This window comes from Arabidopsis thaliana, chromosome 4 (assembly GCF_000001735.4).
Source record: "Arabidopsis thaliana chromosome 4, partial sequence".
NCBI lineage: Eukaryota > Viridiplantae > Streptophyta > Magnoliopsida > Brassicales > Brassicaceae > Arabidopsis > Arabidopsis thaliana.
In genome coordinates, this window is record NC_003075.7 from 6,245,842 (window position 1) to 6,263,478 (window position 17,637).

The 17,637-nt window shown below is 35.8% G+C and overlaps 5 protein-coding genes and 1 pseudogene across 9 annotated transcripts; 1 reads left to right on the top strand and 5 right to left on the bottom strand.

Moving 5' to 3' along the window:
* Positions 1-74: 74 nt before the first annotated feature.
* Positions 75-1,951, top strand: AT4G09970 (uncharacterized protein; the record flags this gene model as incomplete). Of its 2 annotated transcripts, none has more annotated exons than NM_117065.5 (6): positions 75-298; positions 386-462; positions 770-920; positions 1,040-1,144; positions 1,359-1,562; positions 1,643-1,951. In NM_117065.5, the coding sequence occupies 6 exons, from the start codon at positions 197-199 to the stop codon at positions 1,754-1,756; spliced, it is 753 nt and encodes a 250-aa protein (NP_192735.2). In that variant the 3' UTR covers positions 1,757-1,951. The 2 variants fall into 2 exon arrangements, with proteins under 2 accessions (NP_192735.2, NP_849352.1); NM_179021.2 differs by having other exon boundaries at positions 120-133; positions 394-462; positions 1,661-1,927.
* On the bottom strand, positions 1,894-6,473 carry EMB1691 (Methyltransferase MT-A70 family protein). 2 transcript variants are annotated; one of them, NM_117066.4, is made up of 6 exons: positions 4,165-6,473; positions 3,678-3,761; positions 3,473-3,577; positions 3,275-3,383; positions 2,670-2,821; positions 1,894-2,553 (listed from the first exon to the last, which is right to left on the bottom strand). In NM_117066.4, the coding sequence occupies exons 1-6, from the start codon at positions 6,187-6,189 to the stop codon at positions 2,137-2,139; spliced, it is 2,892 nt and encodes a 963-aa protein (NP_567348.2). In that variant the 5' UTR covers positions 6,190-6,473; the 3' UTR covers positions 1,894-2,136. The 2 variants fall into 2 exon arrangements, with proteins under 2 accessions (NP_567348.2, NP_001078365.1); NM_001084896.2 differs by having other exon boundaries at positions 1,934-2,553; positions 3,264-3,383; positions 4,165-6,452.
* A 1,895-nt stretch (positions 6,474-8,368) lies between these two features.
* Positions 8,369-9,709, bottom strand: LCR34 (low-molecular-weight cysteine-rich 34). The gene is made up of 2 exons (NM_001036530.2): positions 9,581-9,709; positions 8,369-8,783 (listed from the first exon to the last, which is right to left on the bottom strand). Exons 1-2 carry the CDS (start codon positions 9,639-9,641, stop codon positions 8,587-8,589), a joined length of 258 nt encoding a protein of 85 aa, NP_001031607.1. The 5' UTR covers positions 9,642-9,709; the 3' UTR covers positions 8,369-8,586.
* A 1,687-nt stretch (positions 9,710-11,396) lies between these two features.
* Positions 11,397-12,434, bottom strand: AT4G09987 (annotated as a pseudogene). The gene is made up of 2 exons: positions 12,259-12,434; positions 11,397-11,590 (listed from the first exon to the last, which is right to left on the bottom strand).
* A 604-nt stretch (positions 12,435-13,038) lies between these two features.
* On the bottom strand, positions 13,039-14,418 carry GXM2 (glucuronoxylan 4-O-methyltransferase-like protein (DUF579)). Its single transcript, NM_117067.4, has 2 exons — positions 13,857-14,418; positions 13,039-13,774 (listed from the first exon to the last, which is right to left on the bottom strand). Exons 1-2 carry the CDS (start codon positions 14,221-14,223, stop codon positions 13,269-13,271), a joined length of 873 nt encoding a protein of 290 aa, NP_192737.1. The 5' UTR covers positions 14,224-14,418; the 3' UTR covers positions 13,039-13,268.
* Positions 14,419-14,460: 42 nt separating this feature from the next.
* Positions 14,461-17,340, bottom strand: AT4G10000 (Thioredoxin family protein). Of its 2 annotated transcripts, NM_179022.4 has the most exons (11): positions 16,967-17,340; positions 16,782-16,820; positions 16,221-16,344; positions 16,070-16,131; positions 15,913-15,980; positions 15,753-15,802; positions 15,597-15,666; positions 15,360-15,483; positions 15,067-15,183; positions 14,835-14,967; positions 14,461-14,611 (listed from the first exon to the last, which is right to left on the bottom strand). In NM_179022.4, the coding sequence occupies exons 1-10, from the start codon at positions 17,210-17,212 to the stop codon at positions 14,866-14,868; spliced, it is 1,002 nt and encodes a 333-aa protein (NP_849353.1). In that variant the 5' UTR covers positions 17,213-17,340; the 3' UTR covers positions 14,461-14,611; positions 14,835-14,865. The 2 variants fall into 2 exon arrangements, with proteins under 2 accessions (NP_849353.1, NP_567349.1); NM_117068.5 differs by having other exon boundaries at positions 14,461-14,967; positions 16,967-17,322.
* Between the last annotated feature and the right edge of the window lie 297 nt (positions 17,341-17,637).

The following is a 17,637-nucleotide window of genomic DNA, read 5'->3' on the forward strand; positions in this document are numbered from 1 at the left end:
CCTCTGTTTCGTTCAGTGAGTGTTTGAGCTGTCTCTATAGGCAAAGAAACGATAATTGGGGACCATATGTTCTTCTTTTTCCAGATGAAGACGAAGCCTTTTAGTCCACGAAGAAGACAATGTCTTCTAAGTGGTGGAACATTTTCCTTTCTTCTTCTTTAAATCTTTCTGATTGCCTCTTAAATTTTCTGGGTCCATGGCAAGTTTGCACCTTGGAGGTGCTTCGTTGATCAATGAGGTCGTTTTTGGCTCCTCCTTGATTGGTTTCAGAAGTAAACGGTTTAAACGAGCTTCAGAGGTTAGGTTACAAGCAAAGTGCAAAGATTCTAATTCCTTTTTGAGTTTTTTAGTTTAATTATTGTTGATTTGTTGTTTGGTATTGTAGAGATGTAGGTTTTGTGTTCAACAAATGTCAGAGAATGAACAGAGAACTAAACACGAACTGGCTCGTTCTGCTAAAAGGTGATGACTTTGTTCTCTATGTGTGATTTGTGTTAAACTTCATCACTCATTAGTGAGTAATGTACACTGAACTGTGTAGTCGATTTGAGCTAGTTATGATAAGATTTGTGTGGTTCTGGTGATTTATTTTTTCATTTAGTGGTTGTTGCTTTGAAAACGTTTGTTACAGTTTCATTAGCAGTTTTCTCTTTTGTGACATGATAAGTTGTGTAATAGAACCGTACCAAATGCATAAGAATAATCAAAGTTTCAATTTTTGGATAAGTTTGGCAAATGTTTCATAGAAATAGTTTCTCTAATGTTGCAGAAGCGAGTCTTTGAGACGTATTTTAAAGCAATATGGAGTATCTGTAGAAAACCCTGAAGAAAGTAAGACAAGTAGTAGACTTGATGACCTAGATTGTGAAGAGAAGCACGATGCTGTTACTTCTTCTGTCATAGATGACGACTCTAAGATGGTATATATCACAGAACTTCTGGATTTGTACTTGATATATCTTGTCACTTGAATGGTATTATATGAAATGGGGAGATTCTGACTCTCATTAGTCTTTGGAAAATTGATGAGTACTGACAGAATACAACTGAGGAGTTGCCTGATTTACGCCGGGTAGAGAAATACACTGAGACTGTTGGTACTGCAGATAATCTTTCAGGACAAAATCACCAAATTCTCCCCCATGTAAGAACATATCCCTATAGATTTCATGTTCTTGTCTTATTGGAACCCTTTTAGTATATTCAGTTTTCTTACTGTGTGTTTTGGATCCATGTGTTTAAGTGATGCTGGAGGTGCTACTATAAACCCTTTCATTAGATTCTTTGTAGATCTCAACTCAAATTAGAATTGCATATTCTTAGTTTGTTTTTCAACTAGTAATAATGTCTCTCTTTAGTTGAACACAGGTGTTTTGTTAACTTCTCTGCTTCCTGTTCTTGGATTCTGCATCATATGCATAATTGGGACGTTACACACAATAATCTCCAGAAAGACATCACAAGGTCATCATCATGGCTCCGAAAGGTGGAGAACCGCATTAATGGATTGGAACGAGCCGCTTGCTTCTGATGGACATGATTCGATGTCTCCAGAATACAGAGTCAGTTACATACTTAAGTTCTGAGTTGTATTCGTTTACAGATTTTTTCCTCGGTTTTTAAAGAAGCTAACTGCATGCAGGTCGCTTCAACGAATCAGGAAGCTACCGCTACTGATGAAATGAATGAAGCATATAGCAGAGTAGAGCTCGAGTACAAGAGATTTCTATTAGAATGTGGGGTGGGTGAATCTTAGACTCTGGTCTCCTTAAGGCTCCTACAAGTAGTTCTTGAGCAAATCATGGCTACTCCAGAGTCTCTAAGGACTTTTTGTTTGGTGATTACTGGGACACTGCATGCATTTACCATATAAGACTTTGTAATTGTGAATATAAAGGGTGGTTAAATGCGATTTGATTTGGATACATCACATTGTATGGAGCAAATTGGGATTATTAGGTAAAAGCTTGATTGATAATGAAATGAATATAAAGTATTGGCTCTACGGAAGTGAAAAAATGAACAGAATTACAAAAAGAGAACCAAAACCGTGCGCAGCAGAGTTTCTCAAAGCAAAGGGGTAAAATATCCATTCAATAGAAACGGTTCTGGAAACTCTGCAATTTTGGGAGAGGCTCAATTAAAGCCGTACATGTCAAAACTCTTGTCGTCAGGTGGTCTTGTGTTGTTGCCACCTTCAGGTACTCTAAAGCTGTCCATTGGAGGTGGCCCTGCGGCAGCTGGTGCCGTTGGTGGCACCCAATGCGGGGTGGTAGGAACAGAGAAGTTAGATCCAGAAGCCTCTTGATGTAAGACAACAACATTAGGATTTGCTTGTGGTGAGTTTCCTGTGGTTCTTCGGTTTGAGGAATTTGCAGAAGCTAGAGACGATGGATACGATTGTTGTTGCTGATTCTTCATTGGTGATTTGGGCCGCAGCGATTCTATATCGGGAGTAGTCACAACAAGATGCGGTGCGTCTGGAGGTGGATTTCTTCCTCCTCCTCCTAGCCACACTTTACCCTCCTTGTCTGCGAAGTTCCTCACATAAGCCTAAAGCACACAATATCCAAAACAGATCAAACAGTCAAAGAAGCTCCTTGCATAGGTCTAAAGCTCATATAAACAGGAGGTGGATAGATGTCTACAGAGCGAACATGAGATCTTACCTGTGGCTCAAAGTTTGAGGACGAAAGGCCTTTTCCAACAGTAAGCCAGCCAGCTCGAATATTGTGGTCTTCACCGAAAAGCTCAAGCCTCCGGCGACCAAGTGCAAAATGCTCTATTATCCTATACATATCTTCAGGCTTCTGAGTCGAACCTGGAGTTTTGCAACGTAAAGAAATGCAGTTAAGCAAACCAGCTTGCAATAATAGGAGGATACAAATTCACTAATATTTTAGACATGGCAATGCTAAAATCAACCACAGAATCTAATGTATTTCTCAATGAACCAGCTTACAGTGTGGATAACCCAAGACTAATCCAGCAAACTAATCACGTGTACCATAACCGAGAGCCAAAAGAAACATAGGTCTTTGTTTTCGAGAACCCAAAACCTTGCCTCCCAACACTAGTACCAAATACAAAAACACTCGATACCTTAATCACATTAAGCAACGATCCTATTTATACACAATTGATTGCTGATGTACTAGCATGCTCACTTTAAAAGAAACAGGATGCTGGAAGCAGAACAGAGAGAAGGAACATGATATGACAAGCAAGACACTCTCGATTTTATCAGTCTATCAGGAACACACATTTTACTAACCATAAGGAGGCTCTTCAGCAATAATTACGTCAGTGTCGATGTTAGCATGGATTATATGGCCATCAGTGCTACGTCGAACAGTACCCTTTATCCCCATCAAGCAGTGCTCCTATACAAAGAGAAACCAATACAAAAGATTAAGCAAAAGATATGCAACACGGAAAACAAAAGAGAAGGCAATGGCAGACCATACTGGACCTTGGAACGCTGAAACACAGTACGAGAATCATGTCGCAATGTTGGTGCTGCATTACTTTTGTTGGTTTTCACCCAGCAAATGTCTTCACACCTTCTGAAACCCCACTGTCAAACCCAAACAAAATAAATACAGATTAAGTACATACTGTCAAGAGAAACAAATCCAAAACAATAAAGGAAATGCGATTTGGTTTGGATCCTGTACCTTTTTCAGGCATTGGCGCCCTTGCTCAAGCCCAACACCATCACCAACCCAGAGGAAGAGGAAGGATGGAGTGTCAGCTATTGCCTACATATACATGGAAGAATTCACTTTTGTTATAAATAACAATGATGGCAAACAACCTTACCTACAAGGTCTACACACAAGTTAAAATACTATATGTTTCGTACCAGCTACATCATCTAGGAAACCGTACCCACAAGATTTACAGACAAGTTAAGTTACTATATCTATATGTTGAGTACCACTACGTCATCTAGGTAACTTTACCCACAAGGTCCTACACACAAGTTAAATTACTATATGTTGAGTACCACTACTTCATCTAGATAATACTCAGATGACAGATGATATATGCTACCCCGCTATTAGATCTATTGCTAAGCAAAGAGCAATTGAAGTATACCAACGAGCGAATGCATGTACCCTAAAATCCTATGAGTAATTGAAGAGTGTAGAGGATAGTCACCTCAATCTTGAGATTGATAATGTCCTCAAATGTCCAATACTCCATACTATCAGAAACACCAGGAGCTCTATGGACATATTCCTCCCATGGTGGGTCAACAAGAATAACATCAAACTTTGTTCCAAATAACTCGGGAGATAACTCAACTTCATGCAAGTCGCCTTTCAGATACATTGGTGCAGAAGCAGAATTAGATACAATCTCATCCTTCTTCTGTATGAGCTCTCTAAGCTTGGGGTAGTCTTCCACATTGGTAAGCTCCAGCTCCCGAATGAAATTCTGGGGCCGCATTCCAGTATCCACAAAGTTCTGGGAATAGTCATTTTGCTCTCCCCTAGAAGGAGCTTTACCAGGAGGTCCACCACCTCGAGGAGGAACCCATCCCCCTGAAGTCTTATCAGATGGCATTCCACGTCCCATTTGTCCAGAAATATTGGACCCAGGAAAGTTAGGAGGCCCTCCTCTATCAGAACCTGGTGGAGTAAAGAACATATTCGGGTTTGGTGGTGTGCCGATTGAAGGAAATCTTGGGCCTGATGGTCCGGGAGGAAGAGGTGAAAGAACAGGAGGAACAGGTAGCATATTACCATCAACACCTCGGGCCCCAGGCCATATAAGAGTTGGGGCAAATGGAGGCATGAAGACAGGGGTGACAGAAGTGCCCGGAATTGGCGACATGCCAGGAGTAAGAGAATGAATGGGACTGGGTGGTGGCATTCCAAGGTTTGCAAATGGTGACCCCATGATAGGCATTGGAATGGCACCTTGTTGGTTTTCTCTGCCACCGGCAGGTCTTCCTTTCCCACCCCTTAAGGGTCTGTTCCCTCTAGTGCCTTGTGGAGTCTGATAACCACGATTAGGGGTTTGCACAAAATTAGTTCTACCAGGTGTTGAACCTCTCTGGTTTCTTGCTTTAGCCCCTGAGTAATCAGAACTGGCTTCACCAGCTTCATCTCTCGAATCTTCCCCATAAGACCCAAAACCAAAAGTTTCACTTCTCTGTCTACCTTCCTGGTTGTGAGCCCACTCTTCCTCATTATTACTAGGTTTTTTAGGAGGTTGCTGACCAGATTCAGTCATACGAGCAAAGTTGGGTCCTGATTCTCCCCTGACATAATCATGTGGCTTGGTTTGTATCTCAATCACATCATAATTCTCATTTGAAACGCCACCACTGGACAAAGCTTTAACAGCTTCCCCCCTGTTTCCATCTTTCCTCCCACCCAAACGACCATGAGACCTCTCTCCTTCACTCCTTTCACGTCCTTGCCTAGGAAATTCCCGTTCCCTACCACGATCATAAAGCAAGTCCCCATCTTTCTGATCTTTATCACCACTACTAGAATGCCTTCTCTTCCAATTATCCTTCAAACCTTCTTGATCTCTATCCCTATCAGACCACCCATCATCCCTACCTCTAGACCTCTCATCTTTTCGACTATACTTCTCCTTCTCATAATCCGCATCCGGTGTTTTCGACCTATTAGATCGACCCACTTCTCTAACTACCTCAGAACCATCCTTACCACTAGTTTTCTTCAAAGGACTACCTCTATCATCATCTTTCACACCACGACTCTTACTCTTCTCATCTCTACTACTAGTCTTCAAACTCCTATCAGACTTCAAATCTCTCCTACTCTCACCATGTTCATTACTAACACTAACTCTTTCTCCACCACTATCATGTCTAGAATCAGAAAGCTTACTACTTTTATGATCACCATCATTAACAAGACCACCTGCTTCATCCCATCTCTTCCTCTTACTCGAATCAGAAGAAGATCCATGTGTTCGTTCTCTCCCATCTCTTTCTCTCTTGGAATCACGATCTTGATGCTCAACATCAACAACAGACTTATTATCTTCTTTGCTTTTACTTCCACCACTTCGAGAACTACTCTCAAAGTCTGATGCTTTAAGACTCATTCTTCTCTTCTCACTTCTATCTCCACCGTCTTGCTCTCCATCTTGATACCAAGTACTTAGCTTCTCCAACGAACTCTCTTCTTGTTTCTTCTTCATTTTTTTGCGAAAACTGTGCTACAAAACCCTAAACCCACGAAATTAGGGTTTCGACATTACCACGATCAATTCGGGTTCGATTTTCTATAACTGAGTTTCGTTACTTAAAACATCCACAATAGAGTTTGGATTTTCAATTCCAAAATCGTTTCGAGATTACAGATGAAAAATTTGAGTTTAGAAATGAAATTAGAGCGAAGAAGATCGGAAAATGTTGGGTCGGAGAAGATGAGTGAGTTTGTGAGAGAGAGAGAGAACACGGCGAAGTGCGAGGAACACGAACGACATACACAGAAGTCAAAATGGATTGGGTGAAGCCCATTTACTCCAATTTACCTAGTGTCTAAAAATTGTGTTATTGGGCCAAGCCCATTTATTCCAATTCACCTAAACAAATGGGGAAAATTGTCAAAAAAATCACGAACTTTCAAATTTGGGAAGATTTAATCTTAAACTTCACGGAAGACAAATAAATCGTAAAGTTTTTGTTGATTTTCGAAATAAATGACAAAGTTTTTGTTGACTTCCCATTTGAGTCATGTCGTTAAATAGGTTAACAGAATTATTTTACGGCGTTAATGTCTCGTGTATATGCTCTGTTAGAACAAAACGACGTCGATTATTGAGAGACAAAAGAACGTCGTTTTGTCTGTTAAAACAAATTTAAACCATGAATCTCCAATTCGATTTTATTATCTGCGATTTTGAGGTCAAGGTGGGTCTGTGATTTCGAGATAATGAAATCGATTTGGGGATATAAGGTTTAAATTTGTTTCAAGACAAAACGACGTTGTTTTGTCTCTGCAATAAACGACGTTGTTTTGTTCTAACAGAGCAAATAAACGAGTCATTAACGTTGTAATTTCTTTTTGTGAACCTATTTAACGACATGGCTCAAATGGCAAGTCAACAAACACTTTCTCATTTATTTCGAAAGTCAACAAAAACTTTACGATTTATTTGTCTTCCGTGAAGTTCAAGATTAAATCGTCCCAAATTTGAAAGTTCGTGATTTTTTTGACATTTTTCCCTTAAAAAATCCCTTAAAATTGGCTATTTTTGTAACTTTACACAAAATTATCATATGAAATACAAAGTAATACGCAATATAGTCTTTTCGTTATTGTCATAAAATTTTGATAAATAATATATCAAATCGAAGTTCTCGATATGAGTATTTCAACTATATATTTAGAATTTTCAAAAACAAAGGTATGAGATCATGAAAACGTTTATAATATATGTAAAGTTGCAAAAAAGGAGTATATTGCGTACTATTTTGCATTTTATAAGATTATTTTGTATTTTTTGGATGTAGGGAGTAAAGTTGCAAATATTGGCGATTTTGAGTTTTTTTGCATAAAACCCTTGTTTAAATATAAAAATGATTGGTAGAAATTTATAAAGTTTCTAAAGTTTGGTTATTTATCTTTGCTCAAATTTTAGTAGTTTTTGTTTTACTAGTTTATTATATATGCATACAGTTATAAAAATATATGTTATATATTACTTATACAAAATAAATGTATCGTAATGTCTCTACATAAATTGATCACCACGACTCATAGATGTTCACGTTTACCGTTTGTAGATCAATTTTAATTGATGTTATGTGTGATAATTGATTTTATATGTATAACTAATGAAGCTAGATTAGATTAGATTGGATCTTATTAACCGGTCTTGATTAGACTTTTCCATCGGCATTGGAGTTTGGTTGGTGGTATGTATTGTTTTTGTTTGTGCAAAAACCTTGTTGTATACGAAGTGTTTGAGCATAGATATAAATTTGACTGTTAATCCAATTGTTCCTTTGATATACATCTACTCTCCGATTGTTCATGATTTTTCTCCCTATACTCGTTAATCTTCAAAGTTCAAACTTGCATATGCTACTATCTCCAATATTATGCCTTATGTAAATAGACATCAAAATAAGATTTCAACCACGTAGTTTTGGTGTCTTGGGCGTTTTGGCTACTATAACTAAACCAATTCGATGATTTGGCCATTATAACTAAACTAATATATCAAAGGAACTTTCGTTAATAAAGCCGAAAATGATAATATCATCGATCTTAAACATTGGTCTAGCCGATTGGCACAAAGGTCGGCTCTGGTCTAGGTCATCGATCCTTATTCTAAAATGTGAACAGTTCTAGTTTCCACCAATAGTAAATTACAACACCTACAATTTAACTGTTACCATAGTTAATTATAAAGTCAAACTTTATTCTCATCTACAAATTATCATATTTGACTTTATATAGTAATTTTATAACCATTAGACAAAAAGATCCAACAAAAATTTCATTACTTTATTATAATAGTAACATAAGTTTTATTATGGGAACCTCCTGTGATATTGCAACCGCACCACAAATTGGTTAAAAATAGTTAAGGAGGTTGTCTGTCTGGGCCGCATACACTACAAAGACACCTCTTAGCATCTTTAAATTGGCCGTAGCAATGACCAACAGTATACTTTCCTGGCCATTTTTGCTTACACATACGATCACAATCTTCTTTAACACATTTTCCAGATTTTTGAGATAAAAACCTAGAACAGGTAGTTAATTTTTCTGGCGCTACTCCTGTTATTTTTATATATGAAACATGAAATCTCAGTTTTAGTAATGAAAATTGTAAAGAATTAGCATTTTTCTGTTGCGTGTAAGTAAATGTTTTGAAATAACAAATATTTTCTTAAAAAATTCTTTAATTATTTTTAACAAAACACAAAACCACAACAGTGTAATTAAGAACAGTTATATTGAGGTAAATTTAAACATGCATTTAGTTGTCCTTACACAACTCTTGTTATATGGTTTACCAAACAAAAGAAAATGTTTTGAAATAACATATATTTTTTAAAAGAATTCATTGAATATTTTTGATAAAACCACAACATTGTAACTGAAGAGATTTATACTGAGGTGATTTTAAACTATCATATAAATTTATAAAATAAAAAGTGTAGCTTAACACACTACGTATGGGAACGAAACTAAAATAAAATAAGAAATAATATGTTGGTGAAAAAAATCAAGAAAAAGAATTTAAATCAGTAAAATCAATTTCTAATACAATAATAAACACAAATATTTATAATGAAATGACCAAAGTTTTGTCAGAGAAACACACACACATTTGAGGGTTGGTTTCCTAGTCTAATTGTAGCTCAATTTTTCTAGGTCTATTATGAAGTTTCTATATAAAAAGAGCTAAACCCAATACTATGGAATTCAGCAAAGGTAAAAATAATTATGACACAAAGTCTATACAACATAGTTGAATTGATAGCTTGAAGAAATAATATGGTATTCAAGTTTATCACTTTTAGAACGACTACATGTAATATATTAAAATGATTCTAAATGAATTTACATACCTATCACAAGAATGGTGAAGATAGTTAGAACAGTAAACGTGAATAGAAATGATTTCTTCATCTTCGAAATAAAGAGATTGTATTTTAAAAGTAAGTTAATAGACAGAAAGAAAAAGTGTACGTAAATATAAGAATTGCATGTATCCCATATTCTATTATAAGCTAGTTACCTGCCTAAATTCAGATATAGAAGAATGTGGTCTTACACAATTTCAGGTTTTTTGCTCATCTCATATGTTAAATTAAACAGTTAAAGCCTTAGGACTCGCTCATCTTGACATCGAATATATATAGGAGGTTACCCTCTCTCACTTCTCCTTGTGTCATCTCTGCATCCACAACTATCATTTAACCAGTTTTACTTACATGATTAGTTTCTTTTATAGAGGAGTATATAACCAAAGGGTATAACGAATATATGAGTTACTACTTTTGTATTTTCTCGTAACAGAAATTCATTATCTTTTGTAATATATATAGCAACACATTAATATTTTTTTTATGAAACGAGTCAATCAAAATTTAAATAATCACTAAAACCAATTTATTTTTTAAAAAAAAAAATAATTCAAATAAATAGTTTAAACTCATAGAAAAAATATATAAAATCAAAAGACTTCAAACTAGTTGGTAGAGCAAAAAATTGTTTTAAAACTTATAGTAATACATAATTAAAATACTAGGTTTAAGTGTTTCAACTCTATTAAAAAATGCTTAAACAATTTACCAATTAAACAAAAGTATTAGCAAAACATAAAGTCAAAAAATGATTTTAAGGACTTTTCGAGCCAGCCCAACCTTGGACTTAGCCCAAGTTTTTAATTTTTATGTTCATATATTTTAAGTCCGGATCTACTGTTTTCGGGATTGGTTTGGACTTGCCCGCTAACTTTCGTCCTATTTGATATCCCTATGTAGCCTTGTGTTGTTGCCACTTCCTGCAACTCGAACTCCCAATTAAATTCGTATACACTTAAAAGTTATATACAATTATGGCTACTTAACAAAGGTGTTTACTCTATTTTGAATCGGATACTACAAATTTTTATCATCATATAAGAGTTTTTTTAATTAATCTCGGTCTGAGCCAGATTTAAATTTCTTTTTAAACCACAAGTGAGCAAAGAAAGTTTTGCTAAACCTTAACTGACGAAAAGCTTCAATATTTGATTTCATTAAATTTTGGATCATAACATGGTAAAGATTAAAAAAAATATCAGATAGAAAACGATAAGACTACCCGAAATCACGGTTCAAGGAGGAAGACGATAAGAAAAGAGACGAGTTTGGTCTTCTTCTTTTTTTTTGTCAAAGAAACCTTTTTTAGTTTCATTATTTTTAATTTTTTTTTGCCATAACTTAATTATTATATTTTTGAAAACGAAAAGAAAAAATTTATGCATAATAGAGACTCTTGGGTGATTCGATGATTTGGCCACTATAACTAAACCAATATACCGAAGGAACTTTTGTGAAAAAGCCATGCACAAATTATTAATATTATCAGCGATAAGCATGAGTTTGGCCCGACAGACGACAGTCTAAAAGCCAGCTCTAGTTTCATTCATCGTCCTCAATCTAAAAATTTGAACAATTCTGGTTCCCACAATAGTAAACCACAACACCTACAATTTAATTGTTTTTTTGCTAAGAACAATTTAATTGTTACCACAATTAATAATAATTTTAAACTTTGTTCTCATCCACAACCCACACATACAAATTATCAAATTTGAATTTATATCATAATTTAATATTAAATTACTTTATTATAATATAATATAAGTTTTATTAGCTAAAAAAAAACAATTAAGGAGGACGTCTGTCTCTGCCGCATACACTACACATGCAGTTTGTAGGATTTGTTGCTGGGAAGCCTGGCCCAAAGCATACACCACTACTTTCCTGGCCACTTTTTGTTACACATACGATCACAATCTTCGTTAACACATTTTCCAGGTTTTTTAGGTATCAACCTAGAACATGTAGTTAATTTTTCTGGCGCCACTTCTGTTATTTATAGATATGAAAAATAAATATCAGTTTTTTGAAATGAAAATGGAAAAAAAGAATACTAGCATATATCTCATGCGTGTATGTAAATGTTTGAAATAACAAATATTTTCTTAAGAAAATCATTGATTATTTTTAACAAAACCACAACATTGTATTAAAGACAACTATACTGAGAGAATTTTAAACAATCATCTAAATTTAATTTATAGCTATAAACCATTAAATTTATAAATTGTATCTTAACACACTAATATATATGGGACACGAAAAAAAAAGAAGAGAATGTTGTTGGTGAAATAAAAAAGCAAGTAAGAACATTGAAATCAGTAAAATCAATTTATATCACAATAATTCATTGTATATATATATATATACTTATAAATGATAGAAATTACCAAAATATATATATAGAACAACTATATATTATGAAAAAAATAATTGAGAATCTGTTTCGTAGATGTAATTAAGCTCAATTTTTCTAGGTATATCATGAAGTCCACAATTTATGGAATAGAAAGGAGAAACATAATTAGGGCACGATCAAATTCTATATAACATATAGTTCAATTGATATCTTGAAGATATAAGATGGTATTCAAATTTATAACTTTTAGAACAACTATATGTAATATTTTGAAATGTATCTAAATAATAACACAAACCTGTCACAAAAATGGTGAAGATGGTTAAAACAATAAACGTGAATAAAAAGAGTTTCTTCATCTTAAATGATAGAAATAAATAGGTTGTCTTGTAGGAGTAAAAGAAAAAATAAAAAGTGTACGCAAATATAAGAAATGAATGTTCTCTTTATTATAATAAGTTTCTCCCTAAATTCAGATTTAGAGGGATGGGGTCTAACACAATTTCAGTTTTTTTTGCTCATCTCATATGTTAATAAGTTAAAGCCTTAAGACTAGCTCATCTTCTATATATAGTAAATTCATATGAGTTACTATTTTTGCATTCTGTCATAAAAAGAAGATCATTATCTTTTGTGAGGATACGTAGTGTTATAAGCAATAACACATCAATATTTTCTCTTATAATCTAGTTGTATATCCTCTAGATTATTAATTATATAATAGACTCCACAACAAGTTATCTACACGAGTTTCTACCATTTGAGATTGTATAACGTAATATTTACTTGGAGATATGATTAATAATCGGAAAAATCATCCAACAAAGATAAGTACAAATGTATTGATTTTTCTTCTTCTTTGCCATCATTTATTTGATAAAGTGAAATGAATATCTCATAGTAAAAGATACTGCACATCAGCACATCTTTAGATATTCTTAAAAGACAAATATTGTGAAAAATTCCATGAGACACTGTTCTTAAAAATAAGAATATATCTCTCATATGAGAAAAGGATGAGACACATCATTTGGTTAATGAACACAATAATTAAAGGCTTTAGAGAAACAAGTTTCTTGATGCTTAAAGGCATAAGATTGACACACAACGTATGTATTAAAATATATCTCTCTTTTCTTCTTGATTAATTGTATCATACGAAACATAAAATGGCAAAAGTATATTTGAAGTTTTACTAATTTGATAGAATAAACTAGATCAATATCGAATTCTCATTTCCGCAACTTCAAAGTCCTTTGCCAAGTTTTCTTGTTATTGTTCTTTGCACTTTTCTCTCATTGTACAATATCAAAAGCGGCGACTGATATCCGCCGGACAAAACGGTGTACCGAAGCTAGCCCGGTGGCTAGGGATGTTGAAATGCCTAAGTCTTCCTTGCTGCTCTTTCATGTACCCTCCACACAAGAACGCCACCGAGAACTCGTCCTCCACCGGCCGGTTAATATCGTGAACGAAAACATCAGTCTCCCCACCGTCATAACGGTTACGAGCCAATAAACCCGCAGTGTAAATAGCGCTCATCCTCCCTGGAGCTTCATCGTGGTAACCAGTGGGAGCATCGACCATTATCACATCCCATTGCGTCTCGTACACGTCAGCTGGAAAACCCTTGAGAGACAGAGCACATTTGGAATCTCTAGGATCAGACACGGCTTTGCAATCCTCTGTTCTCTTTAGCTCCATAAGCTTGTTGGAATCTTTCACTTTTGTGTCGTATACGACGTGGTAGGATTCCAAGTTTGGGAATTTCTTAGTTACTGTCTCAATCCAAGCTTCATCTTCCTCGAGGAACACTAGCAATGTAAGAAGTAACTTTATAAATGAAAAACAGAGATATGATTAATCTTTATAGATCTGTTGTTATGAAAAGCTTACAAGTGCGTCCACCGTGATTGAGAGATGCCCACATCAAGCTATCGTGTCCTAAGCCAAAGACGAGGAAGTTACAAGGAGACTTCTTGTCCAAGACTCTCTTTGAGACTGAGACTTCATCAAACGTTTGTTGTGGTGTGATCTCTGAGGTGACATAGTGAACCAATGCGTCGGATAGAGAAGTGGGCAATTTGGTGCATTGTTGTGGGGTTGATGGGCACTTCGATTTCTGGTGATATTCGTCTCGAATGGTTGCGGTTGAATTGGAAGAGAAGCTTGCTCTTTTCAAGAAGAGAATGAACAACACCAAGATTGAGCAACAAATGAATATAAGCTTTGAGCTGATGAATGATTGGGATTTATTCCTCATGTTTTCCTTTCTCTCTCGGTTTTAGCGTTTTCGATATGTTTTGACAATGGTGAAGATGGTGAGAGATAGTCTTGTGGGTGAATAGATGCATCCTTAAAGAGAGAATGATTCTGGAAGTTGAGGATGACATGACGGCGACTAAGGTTGCTGTTGAACCAGAAGTTGGTGGATCTGTTGTATATTATTATAATGTCTGCAATGAATGATTGGAACGATGTGAAACGTAGTGGGGGAGGCTTTGTTATCAAACTGATGCTTGAAAGAGAAGATTCTTATACCAAAACACAAAAAAAAAAGACATGTGTTTTGTCTTGATATACAATATTTACCACAATTATATACATCACAAGTTTTAAGAGAAAGGGCCTTGTATCTATGCATCCAGATCCTGCATTGTCATATGTAATAAGTTGAGTCTTTTAGAAAACTTCCATACATTTCAGATCTAACTTTCTATCTAAAGATCTGGGAACATGCCAGTAATTTTTATCAACTTGCGATACCTACCGACTCATCATATATTCAAAAGTTCAGATTTTGACCATGTATGTAACTTCCATGTCAACCAGTTTCTCAGTATTGTTAAAACATGTGGACTCAAAAGCTTGTACCTTGGGAATAATGATGTATAGGTTCTATGGACTATGCAAATGCTGCTGAAGAATATGTCTTGAAGAGGTAAGCCAGAATCTTCTCGTAATCACCTAATTGGACACCGGTGTTTGGATCAACCAAGAATGGAACCTGTAAATTATATTGAGCATCAGCAGTTGCAGCCTTTTGATAAGTGATTTGTAAGATTGTAGATTCTGATATAGACAAAGAGCGGACGAGAAAATGGACCTTATTGGATCCTGAAGCATTTAGAAGTGATTTCATCCGTGTGGACCCTTCTCCAATGTTGTGTAATACATAGGGAAGCTCCAGCTCACACAGTGCTTCACGCACCAACCGTGAATACTGGGAAGGAAAAGAGGAATCAAAACCGTTGGTCACCAAAGTGTCACCAAAGTTTTCTCCGGAATAGGAAAGATGATATGAGCACTAATAGTGAATTATTTACTCCATAATAACAATGCATAGATTTAAATTCTCGAGAAGAGTCTTGGATACAAGAAAGGAAAAAAGCATAGTACCGGGTTGTTTTCGTAAGAGAAGAGCTCGAGCATTTTAGGTGGCAGATCTGTTGAAGCCTTATCCCACAATGACATGCCTCTACCTGCTCGGAGAAGAGTTGGCATCCATCCAGTGAACAAGGTGCTGGACAATTCTAATGAAGTCAGTGATACAATTAAAACTTATTCACGCTAGGAGCTGGAGACTACACATCCCAGATAGTTTGACCAAGTATACCAGATTCTGAGAATGCTCACCTTTCCAGAAGTCCTGTGGAAGGGCCTCTTCCATTTCCATATTGTTTAAATAGGTACTTTACGATGTCACCTAAATTCAAAGAGAGAAAAGAACCGATGAAAAGATATCCAGAGAAAAACGACAATCAGGTATTGATGATGGAACTTACGACTCACCACTCTCATACATTAAAGTTTCAGTATTCGGGTCGACGAGAAATGGAAACCTGCAGATTTTCATTCTCAGAAGTTTAAAGACTGACGACAGAAGGAAAACAAAAACTGCTATGGAATGATGAAAACGAAACCAATTGACAGAACAAGAACGTAAAATTACATCTCTTTTCCGCCAGATCTTCTAACCAGTTCTCTGTGTCTTATAGATCCTTTAGGACAAGGATAAACCTGAACAACAAGTCACCAACAAATGTCAGGATAAACTTTGTATATTGCTTAATGAGCCATCTCTCTGGAAAATATGATTCGGTTCTTACTTCTACTGAAAGGTCTAGCTCAGTCATGGCTTCCCGCACTCTCCGACAAAAGGGACATGCCTCTGTTATCCAAAAACCAAGAAAACTCTCACAAATGTAAAATTAGCTTTCCACTAATGCTCTTTGTTTACATGGCACTAACAAAACATACCAAATTCAAAAAGCTGCAATCGCAAAGGCGGATTAGAAGAGACATCCTGGTTATCTATACTCCCAGTTGATACTCGAGATCCCCATGGAAGTCTTGCAACAGATGCCAATGAAGAAGTTGCAACCTGTATTCATGCCAACCATAAGATAAATCAAAAGAAATTAAGAGCTCTTAGTCACGTAACCAATTGTAACAAATCAGTAAAACAATATTCTATAAACGGCTCTAAGAAAGTTCAGAAAACGTCATCCTCCCTCACAACCCTTCTGCTAAGTCTAAGGGACCATGAAACGGTTTACAATGCTAATATCCAAACAAGCTTTATAGAACCAGTAAACTAAAACCTAAACACTTCCACAACAGTCAAACCCCATTAGGCTCATGTCAAATCTTATTCAATGTTTTTTTTTTCTCTGAGTTATCTAATTGACTTGTTGATACACATTTGGCTGCAGAGCCTTGTTTTAGAGATTACGCCCAAAAACATAAGTGTTGCAAAACATGAACATAATTATTTGACTAAATGAGAAAACAACTCCATGAATTAAAAACAGGACTAACCTCGAGAGCATGATTCCGCTGTTGAGAAGGATCACCTCCCTGGAAACAACAGCTGAGAAATATTAGAGAAACAACATCGAACACAAAAATGAACAATACACACTTGATGAGAACACAACAGCATAAAGTTTCAAGTAACAAGAGCCAATCAAAAACTCAAAATTGCGAAAGAAAGAAGCACTTACAGAGAAAACTTTAAGCAATGGACAGAGAAAAGACAAGAAGCTAGATGTATTATTACTGCTCGATTTCTGTGCTGCTTCCTCCTTTTTACCTTCTGAGTTACTCGATTTCACATAAAGTCTTCTCCTTTCGCGAACCCAATTCCCGTTCCCTGATATTCTCTTCGAGAATCGATTAGAATGAACCATGGATGACGGAAACGACGCAGTCGGATGGCAGAGACTGCTATCAACCACCGAAATTGACATTGTTCCTATCAAAAACTGGATTCTACAGAAACCCTAATTCGATATCGAAGAAAGGAGAACAATCGATTCACCAAAGTTCCAAAAGTTTGGCGCTTGGCTTGACTCGAAACAACACAGTCGACGAGTTCTCGATGTCAATGACATATTTACCCTCAGATATTCGACAAGATACAAATAAAGTCCGTTATAAAGAAGGGCAAAACACGTAAATATGTCCTTCTTCTTCTCTCTCACAATAGTTTCACTTTCTTCAGTCCCCATTCGAGTTTGAACTTTAGTTTTCGATGGTTCTGTTGGCTCTTCGTGTGAAATTTCTTGTTTTGGGTCGCCTTCTTCGGTTATAGAGGTAGTGAAGAATATTGACGACATTGCAGCCTTAAGGGTTAAAAACCTTTGATGGGTTTTATTATGTACAAGACATGTTG

Coding starts and splice junctions, on each gene's coding strand:
- LCR34 (NM_001036530.2), bottom strand. CDS start 9,641: ATGAAGAAATCATTTCTATTCACGTTTACTGTTCTAACTATCTTCACC. Junction 8,784..9,580: donor CTTCACCATTCTTGTGATAG/GTATGTAAATTC, acceptor TAAAAATAACAG/GAGTAGCGCCAGAAAAATTA.
- AT4G10000 (NM_179022.4), bottom strand. CDS start 17,212: ATGTCAATTTCGGTGGTTGATAGCAGTCTCTGCCATCCGACTGCGTCG. Junction 15,484..15,596: donor TCCACAGGACTTCTGGAAAG/GTGAGCATTCTC, acceptor AGAATTGTCCAG/CACCTTGTTCACTGGATGGA. Junction 15,184..15,359: donor TCTCTTACGAAAACAACCCG/GTACTATGCTTT, acceptor TTTCCTTCCCAG/TATTCACGGTTGGTGCGTGA.
- EMB1691 (NM_117066.4), bottom strand. CDS start 6,189: ATGAAGAAGAAACAAGAAGAGAGTTCGTTGGAGAAGCTAAGTACTTGG. Junction 3,384..3,472: donor CTGTGTTTCAGCGTTCCAAG/GTCCAGTATGGT, acceptor CTCTTTGTATAG/GAGCACTGCTTGATGGGGAT. Junction 2,554..2,669: donor CCTCAAACTTTGAGCCACAG/GTAAGATCTCAT, acceptor TGTGTGCTTTAG/GCTTATGTGAGGAACTTCGC.
- GXM2 (NM_117067.4), bottom strand. CDS start 14,223: ATGAGGAATAAATCCCAATCATTCATCAGCTCAAAGCTTATATTCATT. Junction 13,775..13,856: donor CAATCACGGTGGACGCACTT/GTAAGCTTTTCA, acceptor TTACATTGCTAG/TGTTCCTCGAGGAAGATGAA.